At 39.1% G+C, this 17,743-nt stretch overlaps 1 protein-coding gene across 2 annotated transcripts in view; it reads right to left on the reverse strand.

Moving 5' to 3' along the window:
- The window catches only part of FAM185A (family with sequence similarity 185 member A), a 64,931-nt gene that overhangs the window by 15,295 nt on the left and 31,893 nt on the right, over positions 1–17,743 (reverse strand). Inside the window, exons 5-6 of one of the 2 annotated variants that reach the window (XM_067564516.1) lie at positions 17,373–17,414; positions 1,816–1,911 (exon numbers count right to left, since the gene is read on the reverse strand). In XM_067564516.1, coding sequence (XP_067420617.1) covers positions 1,816–1,911; positions 17,373–17,414 — 138 coding nt within the window. Of the gene's footprint in view, positions 1–1,815; positions 1,912–16,620; positions 16,774–17,372; positions 17,415–17,743 lie in introns of those variants that run through there. The other variant, XM_067564517.1, reaches the window with a different exon arrangement.

Here is a 17,743-nt window from a genome sequence, read left to right on the forward strand (position 1 = left end):
CCATCCACCTGCCAGTCTCAGACATACTTGGAGTTGTTAGATCAAGAATCTCCAGTAGCTGTGCTCTGTGCATTAAAGCAAAAAAACAACAAAACACAAACACATTTTCTGTATAAACGTTTCTTATTTTCAGCCTGATTCCTGCTTTTGTTTTGAAAATTTTTTCATTTTTATATTGCTACTTGTATACTGTAGGCCCAACACTGAACATAACTAGGACTTTGATACATTATTTATATATCAGTCCTCCAAAGTAATATCCATGATGCTGCCTATACAAGAAAATGTAAACAACAAACATATAGAGCCTGAGCCTATCCCTACCCCAGGTAGCACAAGGCACTCAGAAAGCTACCCTAATAAGGCAGCTGGGGATTCCTCTCACGTATGGGAATCCCAGGTGGCATATAGCCAGCTCTGTGTCATCTGTTCCTGACCCTCCATGGAGGACCGCAACTATCAGCATAATTCAGGGTATCATAAATTATGATGGGCACAGAACCAGCCCCAGGATCAAGGGAATGGAAAGAGGGCTTAGAGATACTTCTTCTTCATCCTCATGTCCTGCTTGGTCAGACTCAGTGGTCTAGCCCATAAACTTGATAAACATTCAGTCATTTTGACCTTACAGGCCAGGTTATGCTCCACTGATGTCAACAGTTATTCTGGATTTACATTGTATAACTGAGAGCAAAATTTGACCTGTTTTGTCTTTGTCCACTGGAACAGATGTCAGAGTATGTTTTGAAAATCAGCTTAATAATATTTTTCTTTATTACACTTCTGAAACAGGCCCTCTCCCACTGATTAAACATTAATGTGAGTTCCTGGTAATTCCACACCTGGTTAGATAGTGATATGAACATAGTTGTTCCCACTACAGGAGATGGAGTGGCTAGTGCAGGACAACAGAAGATAGCACACAGGAATTAATTCAGTACCTTTCCTTCCTCTTTTGCTAACCACTACATTTCTACAGGATTTATTCCTCATTTCAGGGATAACGGTGGAGGGTTATCCAAAGGCAAATGACCACACAGAAACACAGAGAGTGCAAAGGCACATCAGAACTGAGAATGAAGAGTACTTTTGCAAATGCATTACTCTTAATACTGTAACATGAAACACTTGCAGAGCTTGAGAAGCTCTACTATAACAAGGCCTTCAGCTCTGCTCTTTCAAATGGCGAAGGGATGAATCCAGCTTTTTAAGGGTGTTGTTTTAACAAGTCAGGCTGTGATGCGTAAGTAATTAGACAGCAGAAATTAGGGAGTAATTAACTTATTTAACAACATGTCCAGATGCAGGGGCATGTGTCATCTCCCTGGCTCTGCCTTCCCTTGTATTGCTGCTTTGCCATTTTAATTTCAGGGTCTCCACACATGGTAATTCTTTTCATGGGAAAAGGGCATGGAGAAATTAAATAAACTTATGAGCCTCATCAGTTCCACACACTTGCCAACACTATGAAGTTAACTGCATTGATGAGGCAAAGGAGGATTACAATCCTAGTCAGTTCTGCAGTATTTTACTGATTTGGTGGAGGAAGATTGCTGGAAGAAAGGTGGAAAGTGCAAGATTCCCATAGTGACACTGAAATGAAAGTTCCAGATGATTTTCTGGGATCTATTTTAAATACCATTGTCACCTGCAGAGCTTACTGTGCTGAGAGCCAATATACATTTTTAATGGGGAATTAGGTAAGAATGATTATTTTAATGTAATTATTTAAATATACAGTATGGATAAGTTTTACCATCTCATAAATCTTTCCTTTATATCAAAGGTTGCCATAAAATGTTGCAATTTGCTAACCGTTCTGGCTTTTCAGATCCACTTTTCTCACTTGACTAACATAAACATCTATTGCCCCCTGATGTGTAGAAGCTTTTAGACATCCATCCGATGAATCTGAAAAAATGAGAGAATAAAAGGATTTAAGTCTGTCTGATGTTTACTGTAGGACTTTTGAAGTAATTAACAAAATATTAAACCATGAGCTAGATTCAGCCACTTGGAGAATGAATTGGTATTTTTTGTGTTTTTAATTTTATGTGATCAAACTTTCCCTCATTTAGCTAGGACCAGACTCCTGTGCTATGTGCAGTGTCAGAGTACACAAGTTTTATGCAGTGAACCTGAGCACAGAGCAGCCCCCTCAAATTGTTTCTGGGTTTGTGGCAGCCATGGCCTACTCCATCCTCCTTGGGTGGAAGTTTTACCATTCTGTACCACTTCCTTTAACATCATTCCTACCCTGGCCCAATCATAACATCTCTAGCTTGCTATAGAGGGGGAAATTCATTCCTGTGCAGACAGCCAGCACAAGAATGAGGCCTGCACTGAACTCCTCTGTCACAAGCAGTTTGGATTTTGGCATAACTACCTCCCATCCCCTATACAGCACAACTGAGGTGATTTAACTACTTTTTAGGCCTTGTAGAGAAGTGGTTCTCAGCCTTTTTGGGCTCAGGACTCATTTGTAAATGTTTATGGACTGTTGCTACCCAGTAAATAGTCTGGGGGTGGAGGCCTTGGGGTGGTTTCAGTCATGTCCTACCCAGCACTCATCCCGCAGCTCTTGTGCAGTGGGGTTGGCTGGGCTTGGCTCTCCGCTCTGGGCATCATAACCTCTTGGATTGCTGTGCTGCTCAGGTTTGGCCCCACCCCCTTACTGGACCAAATTTCTGAGAGTGGTGTTGTACCCTAGATCATGGGGTTGCAGTGCCACTTACTCAAATTTGGCCTACCTGGACTCCCATCATCATAATGGCTGGGCCAAACCTGAGTGGTGCTGGGACCCCAGAGGTTGCAGTGCTGCCACATGACTTTTTGAAACATTCTGGCTATCCAATTTTGGGTCCCTACCCATGGGTTGTAGAGTATAAGGGGACAGGATATTCTCCCTACTTTTGAATTTTATTGAATAACTGGAGAGAGAATTACTGAATTTATATATTTATAGAAAACCAGCACATACAGAAAGCAGTCTGATACTTCACAATTGGCTCAGGAAGCTGCATACATATGTTTTCCTTCATATATTATCAGTTCTCATCTATGACAACTGAAGACTCTCCAAAGGAATGACTACACAAACACAATGTTTCAAAAGGAGCAAACCAGATAGGGAGACGAAATATTCTCTTATTGTCTCCATTTCGTGTCATTGTACTTGGCAACTCATTCAGGCTTCAGATAAATAAGTTTCAACAATGTTATACTGAAATCCTGAAGTATTAACTTTTGAACAAACTAAGGATTTTTTTTTCTGTAGATAAAGATTCTAAATCTCAATCTTAATTTAAGAAGTTTACAGAAACTCCAAAGATTTGTATAAATCTGAAAAAGGATCCAGCCGTGCAGCATGATCAATAGGAAGTGAACTAAAAATCTTTTGTCCAGACAGTGACTGGAATGTTCATATCTTTCCACTGTGAATTTCTTTTATCCAGAGGATGTATTGGCAAGGAATGTGAAAGGTTGACAGAAACCATTCACTTTTTCTGATGTTTTGCATGTGCATAAAAAAGATAATGAGTAGGGATCTTTCAGAAAGGATATTACTACATGAGTCTGACTGAAGCTAATTAGAGATGAATTGGCAATTTGACATAGGGAAGATTTCTGGAGAACAACATAGTTGATTAGTAGTGGGGAAGAAAAGAAAAATCCAAGCATAATGCTCTAAGTTTTTGTGTTTTCTTTAGTGGCAACAAGCAATCACTGAACTGGTCTGCAGCTTTTTTTGTTTTTTTTTTTAACTGAGCTCTCAACCCACAGATGTAACAGACCGACCCACCAATTATAACAGTAACAATATGGGAAGGGAATGTTTTCCCACAGCTATAGCTGCTTTATTAGAGGGGAAAATATTAGGAAGAAAAATAAGTGTGGTCAATCCAGCTCTAGTCAGCTGGCTGGGAAGCTGACAGCATCTTTTGGCTCATTTAAAACCGCAGTAACAGAGTAGCTTCCACAGAACTCTGAAAGGGATTTTGCTGGAAAGAAATACTGCACCATAACCAATCAAACAACTGGCTCAGTACAAGTCCATTTTTACCTGCTTACATAGATGAGAAAAGATGCTTCATGGGGGAGTGACACATTAACCAGACTGCTTAGGAGAACTACTAATTACAGTCTGCACAGTACAGTGTGACGCTGGCTGGATTAGGGGGGTCCCTGAGGTGTATTCAGGAGCTCTGATTACTCCCTTCTACACCAATCTCGTGTTGGGGGTGTCACGCTGGCTGGATTGGGGTGGGGGGGCATTTATGATGTTGTTTAACATCAATATGTCAAAATCATAGTAATTCATGTGAGATATGCCATGTCAGGTACTGTTAGAAAGGTTATAATGTGCTAAGTAAGATGATGATGTTTATGTTCATGTGTTATATATGTAATGGAAGTTATGGATATGTTTGATATATCTGTATTTCAAATTGTGCTGTGTCTGGGCGACACCCCAGACAGGATGGCTGCAGCACTAGCCTGCTTAATGGCCCATTAAGGAAATTCACAGGCACAACGGGCCCAGGGGGAAAAAGCCAGGGATATACCTGATGAGTCACCAGGACTTACTCATGTGACGCTGGACTCCATCTTGTTCCTGTAAAATTCCACAAGCAGCATGGCAAAGACCAAAGGACATAAAAGGCAGCTGCCCGAGATCCATTTTGTCTTTAGTCTGTCTTCAGACTACCGTCTACCTCTGGATCAACTCATCTACAACTGAACTGAAGCTGTGAAACAAAGGACTGAGACCCATCCAGGAACTGGATGTATACCAGAGGGACTATACAAGCCTGCAAACTCCACAACTCTACTAGAAACCTGATACATATGGACTTTCAAATCATTTGTATGTATCTGATTGCTTTAATCCTTTTACACTTCTCTTATAGTTTGTTTCTTTTTATAATAAACCTTTAGTTTTAGTTACTAAAGGATTGGCTGGCAGCGTGGTATTTTGGGTAAGATCTAAACTTATATTGATCTGGTACTGTGGCTGACCCTTTGGGGTCAGGAGAAACCTTTTCGGTAAAGAGCATAGAGTTTTAAATAACTGATCTCTTTACTGGACCTAGTGGCCGACTGGGAGCCAGAGACTGGAATGCAGTAAAGGGGGCTATGTATATTTTTGTTTTGGCTTCTTGATAACCAGTGTGGGGAATCAGAAGCACTGTTTGTGGCTGGTTGGGAAGTCTGACTTCAGTGTCACCCACCAGTGCTGGGAGAATCTGCTCTCCTTTTACAGCCTGCCCTGACCTTGGCATTTTCAGGTGGCTACCCTAGGCATGGATAGGTCACATACAGTAATTGAGATCAACTCAGATCAGAGATTATTTAATCAACTTTTATCTGCTCCCGGTCCTCAAATACAGTGTTTCTATCGCAAAGTCTTCAGAGAAACTCCTTTTGAAAAAAAGCTCTCCTGGGATTCTCCATCAAGGGAGGCTGCTTCTTCCTAATCCCAGAGCAATATTAATAGGCTGACAGTTAGAACTATGCCAGACTTCCATTTAAAATAAAAAAACTCAATTTAAAAATAATTCTATATTCAAGGCAAAACCCTCTATGATGCAATGCACTCAGAGCTGTTCCACATTGCATAAAATACTTAAATATTCAGTGGAGCAGGGACTCTCCCAGATAAGTGACCTAACTATTGGGCTTTAGATCCCCACTCTCTCTCGGCTCAGTGAATATTTCAGTATTTCATACAAAATGGAACAGCTTCAATAAGGATGAGAGAAATCTACCCCAGAACACCCCATAGCCTGGTGGTTAGGGCACTCACCTGGGAGTGAGAGACCTGGGTTAAAGTTCCTGCTCTGAATCAGGCAGAGTAGGGATGTGAATATGGGTCTCCCATGTCCTGGATGAATGCTCTAACCACTGGTCTAATGAGTATAAGGGCAGCCCCACTGTGGCTATCATCGTTGTGATGTTTCAGGCAGGACCCAATCCAGTAGGCATGTTCTAAGGAGACTTTTGAGAACGCCTATCAGATCAGACACAACAGCTGACAACCTAGTTTAAGGACCCAGCGTGAGTTTGGCACTGAGCAGATCAGGGTGTCAGGACTTTGTACATGCCCACTGACAGAAATGTAGGCACCTAGGGAATTTAGGCAGTAGGTAAGCAGGGGTTTGAGAATCTAAATTTTGAACTTAGGCACTTAAAGTGGCAGTTAAGTGCTAAAATATCTCTTTTATTAGACCAACATGTGGATCCAGTGTTTTCTTGACATCAGGCCCTAGTCCCCTCCACACATGCTGTGATCAGCAGCTGTACTGGTCAATGCATGCTGGCACGCTCCTTTGCACCCTCTGCGTGGTCTCTATTTCTCCATGCTTTCCCACCCACAGTGCACCTTTCTTGAGTTAGGACAGGTGCTAAAAGCTCCTTGAGGTGGGCAGAGGTTATATCGATGTTTGGAAACACTGATCACTCTGTTGGATTTAAACAAACAATAACACAACACTACACTCTATGTTTAACCATAGAATTGGGCTTTTCGAAACGAGACTGTAATAATTATTAGAATACCTCTGATGTTAGGTGATGAATGAGATACAAATGCCTAGATGGTAAATTAGACAGAACATATACTACATTAATACTTAAAAAGCCAACATCTTTCTTTTTGGAAAGGCTGCTGAAGTTGATATTTGTGTTTAAGTCTTCTTTTGTCTTCCATCTCTCCTAAACAAGTTAGAGAATGAAATATAACAATGGGTTAAAAATCAGAGCCCAGAAAAGCTTGGATAACAAAACAATCTGAAATTTAAATGACTAATGCTTCAGGAGAAGCATGATCTTGCAACAGTTAATGCAGCTTGGTGAGACAAAGTACACAACTGTTACTAGAGAAGATACATCCTATACAGAAAATAGAAAAAAGGAGATGAAATAAGGGGTGCTGGGGTATTTTATACAGAAATACATACCTAGCTCTAGATGATAATATGAATGAAACATTTTGGTCAAAAGCAAGGGAGAAAGTAGAGGATATTTTATATTCAGAATCTGTTATGGACAGATAACTGAAAGGGAAATATAAGGATGAATCATTCTAAAGGAAATGGAACAGATGGTTAGAACAAATGACTTGGTATTCTTCAGCAACTTCAACTATCTAAGATTTGCTAGAACAAAAAAGCAGTGAAGCAAAATGTCTTGGATACACTCTTTGTTTAGTTTTATGGAGAATAGTTTTCTAAAAACAAAAGGCAATCAAAGGGGAGAACAGCTGGTTAGACTTTATACTTCACCAGAAATGAAAATGGAAAGATGGGGACACTAATGATGGGGAAACCTGGAATCCAATGATCAGGATGAAATTGGAGTTTACATATTAAGAATGGGGTAAACCCCCAGAGATTTTAAGTCTCAGCAAGAGGGAGTGTCAAACTGAAAGTGGCTGGGAAAAATGAAATAGGTTTGATATATATATGAATCAGTTGGTGCCTAAATACTATGTTAATGGGTGCACTAGAAATGCCTAAGGCCATGTCTACACTATATGCACTATGGAGGTATAGCTATGGTGCTAGAACTATGCTGCTGTAACCCTGTAATGTTGATGAATGCTACAGAGTCAGAAGGGGTTTATCTGTTGCTGTAGGAATTCCACCTCTCAGAGCGACAGAACTAGGTCAATGGAAGCATTCTTTTGTTGACCTAACTGCATCTACACACAGTTAAGTCAGCATAGTTATGGCACTCAGGGGTGTGGACCTTCATGCTCCTGAGTGCAGTAGCTCTGTCAACCTAAATTTTAAGTGTATTCTTTCTTTATGACATGTTCTTTAATTCAAAGGAAGTTTTAAAGATAAGATGACAAAGCATAATGGAGTCCACTGCATCACAGCCTTCTTCTGATAATTCTTTTTAACCTTTTGAACATGTCAGGACTTAATTTCATTTTTACAACTGTATTTTTTATTTACAACTTGATAGCTTGTTTTTAAAGGAAATTAACCCATTACAGAATTACAGGTGTGCCTGCATTTTATCATGTATGTACAATGAATAAGTGCAGCTCTCTCTTATCTCATAGCTTCCTCCTTCTATGAAGGATGAATTAAGTAGTCTGGATCAATTCTATTAACCAAATTCTGCTCTAAGTGTAAATGTAAAGTAGTTTAATTCACATCAGTAGTTACTCTGGATTTACACTGGCATAACAGAATGCAGAATTTGTCTCTATGTTTGAAACATAATGAACAGGTCTTCTAAGTACAATATATCAGTGTTGTAGAGCTAAACAGTAGTTTTAATGTTGGTATTTGAAGAACCATAAATTAATCTAAATGCTCTTTTATTATCAGGTATCAGTTCATCCAAGACACTATGCTAGGCATGAAAACCATAATACAATTTTTGATTCAGGCAGCATGTGTTGTAAAACATTTTCAGAAACCATACTTGAATGTGAATATTGCCTGGTGGAGCTAACTTGGATAGGATTGTGTTTGAGTGTCTGATTCCATATCCACTGACCGAAGTGTATATTATGCAGGAATAATTTCTCATTTTTTGAATCTGAAGAGCTGACGGGTCTGTCTGTGGATTAAATGTTTATCTACTGGCATTTGTTGCTTTCTCATTATAAAATGGCTGTTGGCAGTTTTTAAAAGGTCTACAAGACAAGAACAGAACTATTAAAAACTTTTAGAGATGAAAGTTTTAAAAATGATTACTGTTACTTAATAGCTGTATTACAATAATGCACATACCATGTAAGATCAAAACATTACACTGAACAGATGTGAACTATAAAAATAATGAGATTATGTACAGAAGCAAAACAGTTCATCCTTATATTGTGACTAAGAGCTGAGGGAAAGCAGACAGGTGTGAAGAACCACATGGTTTGGGCAGAGACATCCCTTAGAGAAGAATTTATTAAAGGAAAAACACTATATCCTAGTAAAGAGGATAGGAAAGAAGTTGGTAAAGTACAAGTAGTCACTAGCAAGGAATGTTCAAATACAGAAAAGACACATTTAAATATAAACATGTGAAGGCAAGCAACTGAATATTACTGACCACCTGACCAGGATGGTGATGGGGACCGTGAAATTCTCAGGGAGACAAGAGGTTACAAAGGCAGAAAAACGTAATAATAGAGGAGGATTTCAACAATCCTAATATTTACAGAGTATGTGTCACCTCAGGAAGGGAGGCAGAGAGAAAATTTCTACGCACCATTAATGATTACTTCTTGGAGCAGTGTGCCCTAGAACTCAGAAAGGGAGAGAAATTTTTGGTCCAAGAAGTGATTATAGCTGAACCACTCAGTGATAGCACATTATGTAAATAAATATAACATCCTTGAAAAGGGGGAAAGTGCCAAATAAACCCACCACAGTAGCATCTAACTTCAGAAAGGGAAACTAACCAAAAATGAGGAAGCTAGTTAAACAGAAATTAAAAAGAACAGTCACACAGATGAACTGCCTGCAAACTGCCTGGAGACTATTTGAAAATACCATTATAGAGGCGTAAACTAAATGTATATCCCATTTAAAAAAAGACAGTAAGAGGAGCCAAAAAAAAAAAAAAAATGCCACCCTGGCCAAAACAACAGAGTAAAAGAGGCAGTTGAAGGCATCCTTTAAAAATTGGAAAACAGAAAGGAGTATAAACTCTGGCAAGTAAAATGTAGAAGTATAATAAAGCAGGCCAAGAAAGAAACTGAAGAGCAGCTAGCTAAGAACACAAAAACTAACAGCAAAAAAAATGTTTTAGTACATCAGAAGCCGGAAGCTTGCCAAACAGCCAGTGAGGCCACTGGATGATCAAGGCGCTAAAGGAGCACTCAAGGAAGACAAGACCGATGAGGAGAAGTTAAATGAATTATTTGCATCCGTCTTCACTGCAGAAGATAGGGGGAAATTCCTCCACCTACACCATTCTTTTTAGGTGACAAAACTGAGAAACTGTCTCAGATGGAGATGTAAGTAGAGGAGGTTTTGGAACAAACTGATAAATTAAACAGTAATAAGTCCCCAGGACCAGATGATTTTCACCCAAGAGTTCTGACAAACCTCAAATATGAAATTGCAGAACTACTAACTGTGCTATGTAATTTATTACTTAAATCAGCCTCTGCACCAGATGATTGGCAGACAGCTAATGTAACATGTTTTTTTTTAAAAGGCTCCAGAGGTGATCCTGGCAATTACAGGCCAGCAAGCCTAACTTCAGTACCAGGCAAACTGGTTAAAACTATAGTAAAGAACAAAATTATCAGACACAGATATAAATACAGTATGTTGGGAAAAAGTCAACACTGCTTTTGTAAAGGGCAATCATGTCTCACCAATCTATTAGAATTCTTTGAGGATGTCAAACAAGCATGTGGACCAGGGTGATCCAGTAGATATAGTGTACTTGGACCTTCAGAAAGTTTTTGATGAGGTTCCACACCAAAGACTCTTAAACAAACCACAGAGTCATGGGATAAGAGGGAAGATCCTTTCATGGATCAGTAACTAGTTAAACGACAGGAAACAAAGGGTAGGAATCAACAGTCAATTTTCATAATAGAGAGAGGTAAATAGCAGGTTTCACATAAATAGCACAATAGATAATTACAGAACATGATCAACAGAATTATGGAACGTGATCTATAGAGATCAATTTCACAAGAGAGAGGGGTAAATAGCAGGATTCCCCAAGGATCTGTATTGGAACCTGTGCTGTTTAACATATTCATAAAATGATCAGGAAAAAGGGGTAAACAGTGATGTGGCAAAGTTTGCAGACAATACAAACTTACTCAAGATAGCTAAGTCCAAAGCTGACTATGAAGAGTTACAAAGGGATCTCATAAAACTGGCTGACTATGCAATCATATGGCAGATGAAATTCAGTGTTGATAAATGCAAATTAATCCACAATGGAAAAAATAATCCCAACTATACATACAAAATGATGGGATCTAAATTAGCTGTTACCACTTGTGATGGTCCTTGCTTGGTGGGTGGTGGGTAGGGGCGCTTCACCTAGTGGTCAGGGCTTTGACCTGTGACTTACAGGGGGTTTTTTGGTAGGGAAGCCTGAGCTCTCCCAGTCTACCAGGCTCTGACTCAGGGTCCTTTGAGTGCTATCAGTGATCTGACAGCCAGGGGCGCTTAAGGCTGCCCTCCCACTTCCTATCACCAACCCCCCCTCCTCTGGGTTAAGGTGATGTGAAGGGTGTCCACTCAACACGAGGCTCCTCCTGGTGGCTGCACACAGCATGGTATCTCCCTCTATCTCAGAGTGGCAACAGCCACCTCCTCCTGGGCCAGATGAGTCCTAATGTTTTCCCCTGCTGGGATAGTCCAAAATAAAACGAAGGGGATTAATAAAACAGGGAGTTCATAGTAAGGGGAGAGGGGAATGCTTCCATCTCAGGCTGTCTCTGCAGCAGGTCCTCCCTTTCCTCAGGGAGGGAACCTTTGGGTAGTTTTTTAGGGAGAGATTCTGCCTTTCCCTCAGCTCTACTCTGCTGGAGCTGAAGGATGCAGGTCTGCTCTCTTCCCTGATCTCCCAGCAAGTGAGCAGTTCCTCTGCCTTTTAATTCCTTCTCCAGTTGGTGCATTTCCTACAAGTGTGGTGGGGGTGCTGGATGAGCCCAGAGTAGTTCCTTAACTCCTTGTTGCCCAGTGTGGGATTTGTATACCCCATCACACCACTCAAGAAAGTGATCTTAGAATCATTGCAGCTAATTCTCTGAAAACATCTGCTCAATGTGCAGCAGCAGTCAAAAAAGCTGACAGAATGTTAGGAATCATTTGGAAAGGGATAGATAATAAGACAGAAAATATCATAATGCCACTATGTAAATCCATGGTATGCCCATACCTTGGATACTGTGTGGAGTTCTAGTCACCCCATCTCAAAAAATATATATTAGAATTGAAAAAAGTACAGAGAAGAGTAACAAAAATGATTAGGGGCATGAAACAGCTTCCATAAGAGGAGAAATTAAAAAGATTTGGACTGTTCAGCTTAGAAAAGTGACGACTGAGGGGAGATATGATAGATGTCTATAAAATCATGAATGGTATGAACAAAGTGAATAGGGAAGTGTTACCCCTTCACATAGCACAAAAACTAGGGTGTCACTCAATGAAATTAATAGGCAGCAGAGGTTTAAAACAAACAAAAGGAAATACTTCTTCACACAATGCAAAGTCAACGTGTGGAAATTGCTGCCAATGGATATGCTCAGTGTCAAAAGTATACATGGGTTCAAAAAAGGAATGAGATAAGTTCATGGAAGATGGGTCTATCAATAGCTATTAGCCAAGATGGTTAGGGACAGAGCCCTGTGCTCCAGGTGTCCCTAAATCTCTGACTGATAGAAGCAGGGACTGGACGACAATTACTCAAAATTGTCCTGTTCTGGTCATTCCCCCTGAAGCATCTCGTACCGGACACTGTCAGAGATAGGATACTGGGCTACATGAACCATTGGTCTGACCCAATATGGCCATTTTTATGTTTTTATGTGCTTTTATTGTTATTTTTCTAGGTCAGAGGCTGTGTTTTTGCTTTCAAATACACTCATGTTTTTGATATTGCTGTGCTCTTCAGTGAGTGATCTTTGCCCAGAAGACCTCACACTCTAAATTCAACATGACACAACAACGGAGGGTATCTAACAAAGGAAGTAACAGGAAGAGGGTGATAAAGATTATTTTAGTAGCAGTATTGGGAAGAAGTAAAGGAGTGAGCATGTATAATAAAACAATACTTAAGAACAGTCGTTGAGGAGGAGCTTCCAGCCTTACTGGGGGAAAATACCAAATTAAAACCATGGCTCTAATTTTAAACACTTGAATGCTTAAAACAGTCATCTAGTTACACACCTGTGTTCTCATATCGGTACATTAGCACCCAAATGTTGATCTGAACCCCCGAAAGTGAAATGGGCATCCTGACACAAAGCCCAGTTTTCAACTAGGCATCTGAAAGCCTGCACGTCATAACTGGTGTTAGGGGTTGAGAGAAAAAAACAGGCCACAGTTCCAAGCATGTTGTTGGAGCTACACAAATAATATTCAATGTGTTTCCTCACACAATTATGCTGCAGATAGTATGAATATCTCTTTTGTTTTCCACAAGCAATAAAATTTTATAGGCGAGAAAATCGACACTCAAATTCTTGGTATTGGGTTTCAGTCCTGGGTAACCTCCAACTGGTGGCCCCACATAACAACCCTCTCATTGTGGACACCTGTAGATTGCTTACTTTAGGATTGTACCCCAATTTCAAGTATAAGATATCTGTTTTTTTGACAGATGTTTAATATTTAAGTGGAAATTAAAATTTCAAGTATAAATCCAAAGCAACGAGTAACTCCAGCTCCTGTACAGACAGATGGTCACAGATGCGAGGAAGTGGGACAGAATCACTTCATGTCTTTCAAGGTTTAAAGGATGGTAAAAAATTGGCAATGAAACCTATAAGAAAATGAACCTGACAAACTTGTTCTTTCCTGAGTTTCCCGGTGCCCTGTGTGCCAAGTCTTGCTTTCAAGAGCAGAACCCCACATCCTGTAAATATGATCCATAAGGCTGGCAATCGAAAATAAACTATAGCTTTTATCCAACAAAAAATCTGGGGTCATTCTCTCCTACTTGAAACAGCATGGCTGGCACAGAACTCCCCATTCTTGTCACATTTCCAACAGACCAAACTCATAGTAAAGATCTGCTATCTCAGAACATTTTGGGGCTGAAAAGTAAACATTTCCATGCAGGGAAGCAGGACTTGAATGTTATTTTTCATAGAGCAGTACGATGGTAGAAGGAAATTTGTCCTGGCAGCAAATTGGAGAACACCTAATGGGAACAAGGCATAACAGCAAGGAATGAGTAATTTCTTCCAGGACTGTGCCAAATATAAATGGGAAAGATAGAACTGGTACTGAACACAAAGCCCTCTCTGTTGCCCTTTGTGAAACTATTAAGAATTCTGATAGTATCTTAATGACCATTTTAAGCAGTGACCTAATCAAAACAGAGATAAAACAAGGTCAGATTGATCTAAATTTATAAGTCATTTAAAAGTTGCATATTATTTGATCCAAGTAGAAAGTTTCCAGTTCAGTATTTTCAAAACACATCAAAATTATTTCACATTTGTTACTTACTAATAGCGTATTTGGCACTGTACAAACACATGCTGTAGAGAAAAGCATGCTTCCTCCTTCAGTATGTTTATTTTAAAGGTCCAGTCCTGCAAGGTGTTGAACACCCACAATTACTGTTGAATTTAGGATTGGATCAAAAAGTAGATAATACATTTCAAACATAACTCAGAAGGGAATGGACAGATATTATTCCAGACACAGTGGAAATAATGGATAAAGGCAAGAACATAAAAGTGTAAGAAGGATTCAAAGGGAGTGAAAATAAAGCAATTTAAATGTTGCTTGGTTCCTACTGACTATTCAGGCAGAATCCTGCAAGAATAAGGTGTGACGCGAGCTGAATTAGGGGGACCATTTATGATATTATTTAACATTCATATGTCAAAATTACAACAACTCATATGAGATATGCCATGTCAGGTACCGTTAGAAAGGTTATAATTTGCTAAGTATGATGATATTGTTTATGTGCATATGTCATATATGTATTGGAAGTTATGGATATGTTTGATATATCTGTAGTTCAACTTGTGCTGTGTTTCTGGGCAACGGGTCACATAAGGATAAGGAACTACTGATTAGCATGATTTCCTATTGTCTCACAGATGAATACCTTGAAAATAAGTCCAACATCTCACTTCCGTGTTAGTCGGTCTCCTAAGAGATTTATATATATCAGGGGTGGCCAAACTTGCTGTCCTTCAGAGCCACATACGATAATCTTAAGAAGTTCAAGAGCAGCAAGACATGCACAATCTTTACACATGCATTTTTCAGAATAGTAACATCCTACTTACTGTTTCACAACTAACTACTGCTAGAGCTAGAGGCCTTGTGGGACTCCATCCTGGTCGTAAGTCTTCTGTCCTGTGGTGGGGAGGGTTAGGGCTTCTACCCCATGGGAGGCACCTATGAGAACTTGGGGCTTCCACCCCACGAGGCGCACCTGCCGGGGCTCGGAACCTCCAAGCCCTGGCAGGCGCTTCCCACAGGGCAGATGCCTGAAGAATCCCCTCCTCACCCCAGGTCAGAAGCCCAAAGACCCCCTTCCCCACCACAGGGCAGAATCCCCATGCTCCCCTCCAGGTTGGTAGATGAAGAATGGGGGGCGGGGAAGCATAAGGGGCTCCACGAATATAATATTATGATAATTATAATATCCTATAATATCCATAATTATATGGAATTATAATATTATTATGGAGCCACATATGGCTCTTGAGCCGCGGTTTGGCCACCCCCGATATATATACTAAGGATACACTAAGTAGCAAGGGACTAGACAGTAATTGAGCGATAGATAGAATGGGTATATTGTTCAATTAGTTGGTTTTACCAAATGAATGGAATTCCTGTTTGTGCAAAATCATATTATTTACTGTATTACTAACTTTATACAAACAGGAATAACATACATTTGCTAAAATTTGAAAATATATGTACCACCAGGTAGGTAACATAGCACAGTGGTTAGAGCTAGGCACTAGAAGAGCAGAGACACTGTGTGAGCTCTAGCAACCCACTTAATGACTTTGTGCCTCAGTTTTCCCATCTATAAAACAGAGGAAATTATTATCCACTTGGGTAAAGCACTTTAAGAGCTTGAGGTGAAAAGTGTTACATAAATGAAAAGTATCATCATATCTGACTGAAAGTCCCCTAAGTGTATATGAATCTTTAAAAAGTTACTTTTCCTTTAAAAATGTCCATAAAAAGCCTGAAAATGAATACAAATGGCTTTATGATCTCCTGAGGAAAAAGGGAAGCGTAACTAATTGCTAAGGAATGTAAATGTGAAAGATAAAATGTCTCTCAAATGTCAGACACTTCTTAATATTTAGAGTTGAGCTCCATTAACTATGGAAATTATTCGTCATCTGTTAGTGGACAAGGATACCTTCCAGGTTAAGAAACTTTAGTCCTCTTTAACACCCATCATCATCAATCAGTTCATTTGACAGACAGAAAAGTAGGGTTTGGAAAGTTGGGTTTAGGTTTGTGGTTTCCATGACAGACTTTTGTGAGGAGATTTGTTGCATTCATTTTAAAGAAATGTTGAAGTTGGATGTTTAGTTACTATTGTTTTCAGGTTTTGATATTTCTAATAGGACTCAATCCTGCAAGGTGCTTACTGTGGTGGGGTCACGGAGGTCACTCAGTGCTCCCAGAAGAAACTTTCAGAATTAGATCCATAATTGTATTCATTTACAAAAATGTAATTCCTTGAGTGCTCACATTGTACATCTAAAAAGGACAATGAGCCTGATTCACCATTGCGTTACTCCAGTTTGACTTTACTGAAATCACTAGAATTACACTGGCATAAAACTGGAATGACTCGGTGTCGAACCAGGCCCAGTAACTTTTGATTTGAAGTCAAAAAGAGAGAGTCGCAACAACCCTTTAACTCATAGGTACAGTACATAGAGACAAGAGAACATTGAGATAATTCAGCAGTGTTTTACTATTCACAAACAAAAATCACTTTACTACATGGAGACAAGGCTAACCTGTCTTTTTTTTTTTTTTTTTAAATTTAAGATCACACTGATCAAAGTACTTAGATTGTAAACACTTTGTCTTCCATTTTCTGAGATGGTCCTAGCATCTTTATGGAGGACATAAAAGAATAAAAAATGATTTAATATTATTTGTTAGTGACAAAATCCCAGTCATTCAGTTTTAATAATCATACAACAAAATAAAAGTTTAAGTAGCCACTTCATCATGTTCTATAATTATCTACACAGAAAGTAGATATCAGATATTTCAGAGTTCTTTACTATAGGAGAAAAAGGCATAACAATATCCAACAGCTGAAAGTTGAGGTCAGCAAAATTTAGATTGGAAAGCAGATGTGAATTTTTCATAGCGAATGTAATTCAACATTGGAACAGATTACCAAATGCTGTGGTAAATTTTCCTTTCTTGATTTAAAAACTCCCAAGTATGGATGTCTTTCTAAATGTATAGTTTTACCTTTCCCAGCATTAAAATATTTCCTTGCAGTTTGCAAAATCAAAATGAAATGATCATGTACTAAACCAATTATCTATTAAAAATCCTAGAAAACATTTTCATCACATCAGACAAACAATATATGATACTGAAGATATAAATAGTCTATATATTTCACCTAAATACCATCTGGAAAAAAATACAAGAGTGTTGTCCTAATTAAAGAGAAAATAGAACCAACCAACCTACCTACTGTGATGTTCCCTGTTTTGGACTGAAGGGTTGTATCACCTATAAAAGAAAAACAGAGTTTGTGTTTTAATGATATAAGAGAAGCTTATTTTGTTATTTTATACAGTCCATTCAGGGACCACAGATATTACCTGGTAATTTGAGGTCCTGCTCCAATGACCATAATGCAACTGCTGGTCTATGTATTTTTACTTGGGTTGCATATAAAAATTAACAAAACAGTATCAATACAAAATATACGACTTAAAATTCATAGAGTTTCATTCTATGAAAACTCTTAACAAATGTGGGAAGTAATAAAGTTTAAAAATATGTAGATATAGAAAACAATCTGTGTAAAACTCTATGAACATACAGGCAAACAAAAA

This window comes from Emydura macquarii, unplaced genomic scaffold (genome assembly GCF_026122565.2).
Source record: "Emydura macquarii macquarii isolate MOO-44397 ecotype Brisbane River unplaced genomic scaffold, CSIRO-AGI_Emac_v2 contig_2636, whole genome shotgun sequence".
NCBI lineage: Eukaryota > Metazoa > Chordata > Testudines > Chelidae > Emydura > Emydura macquarii.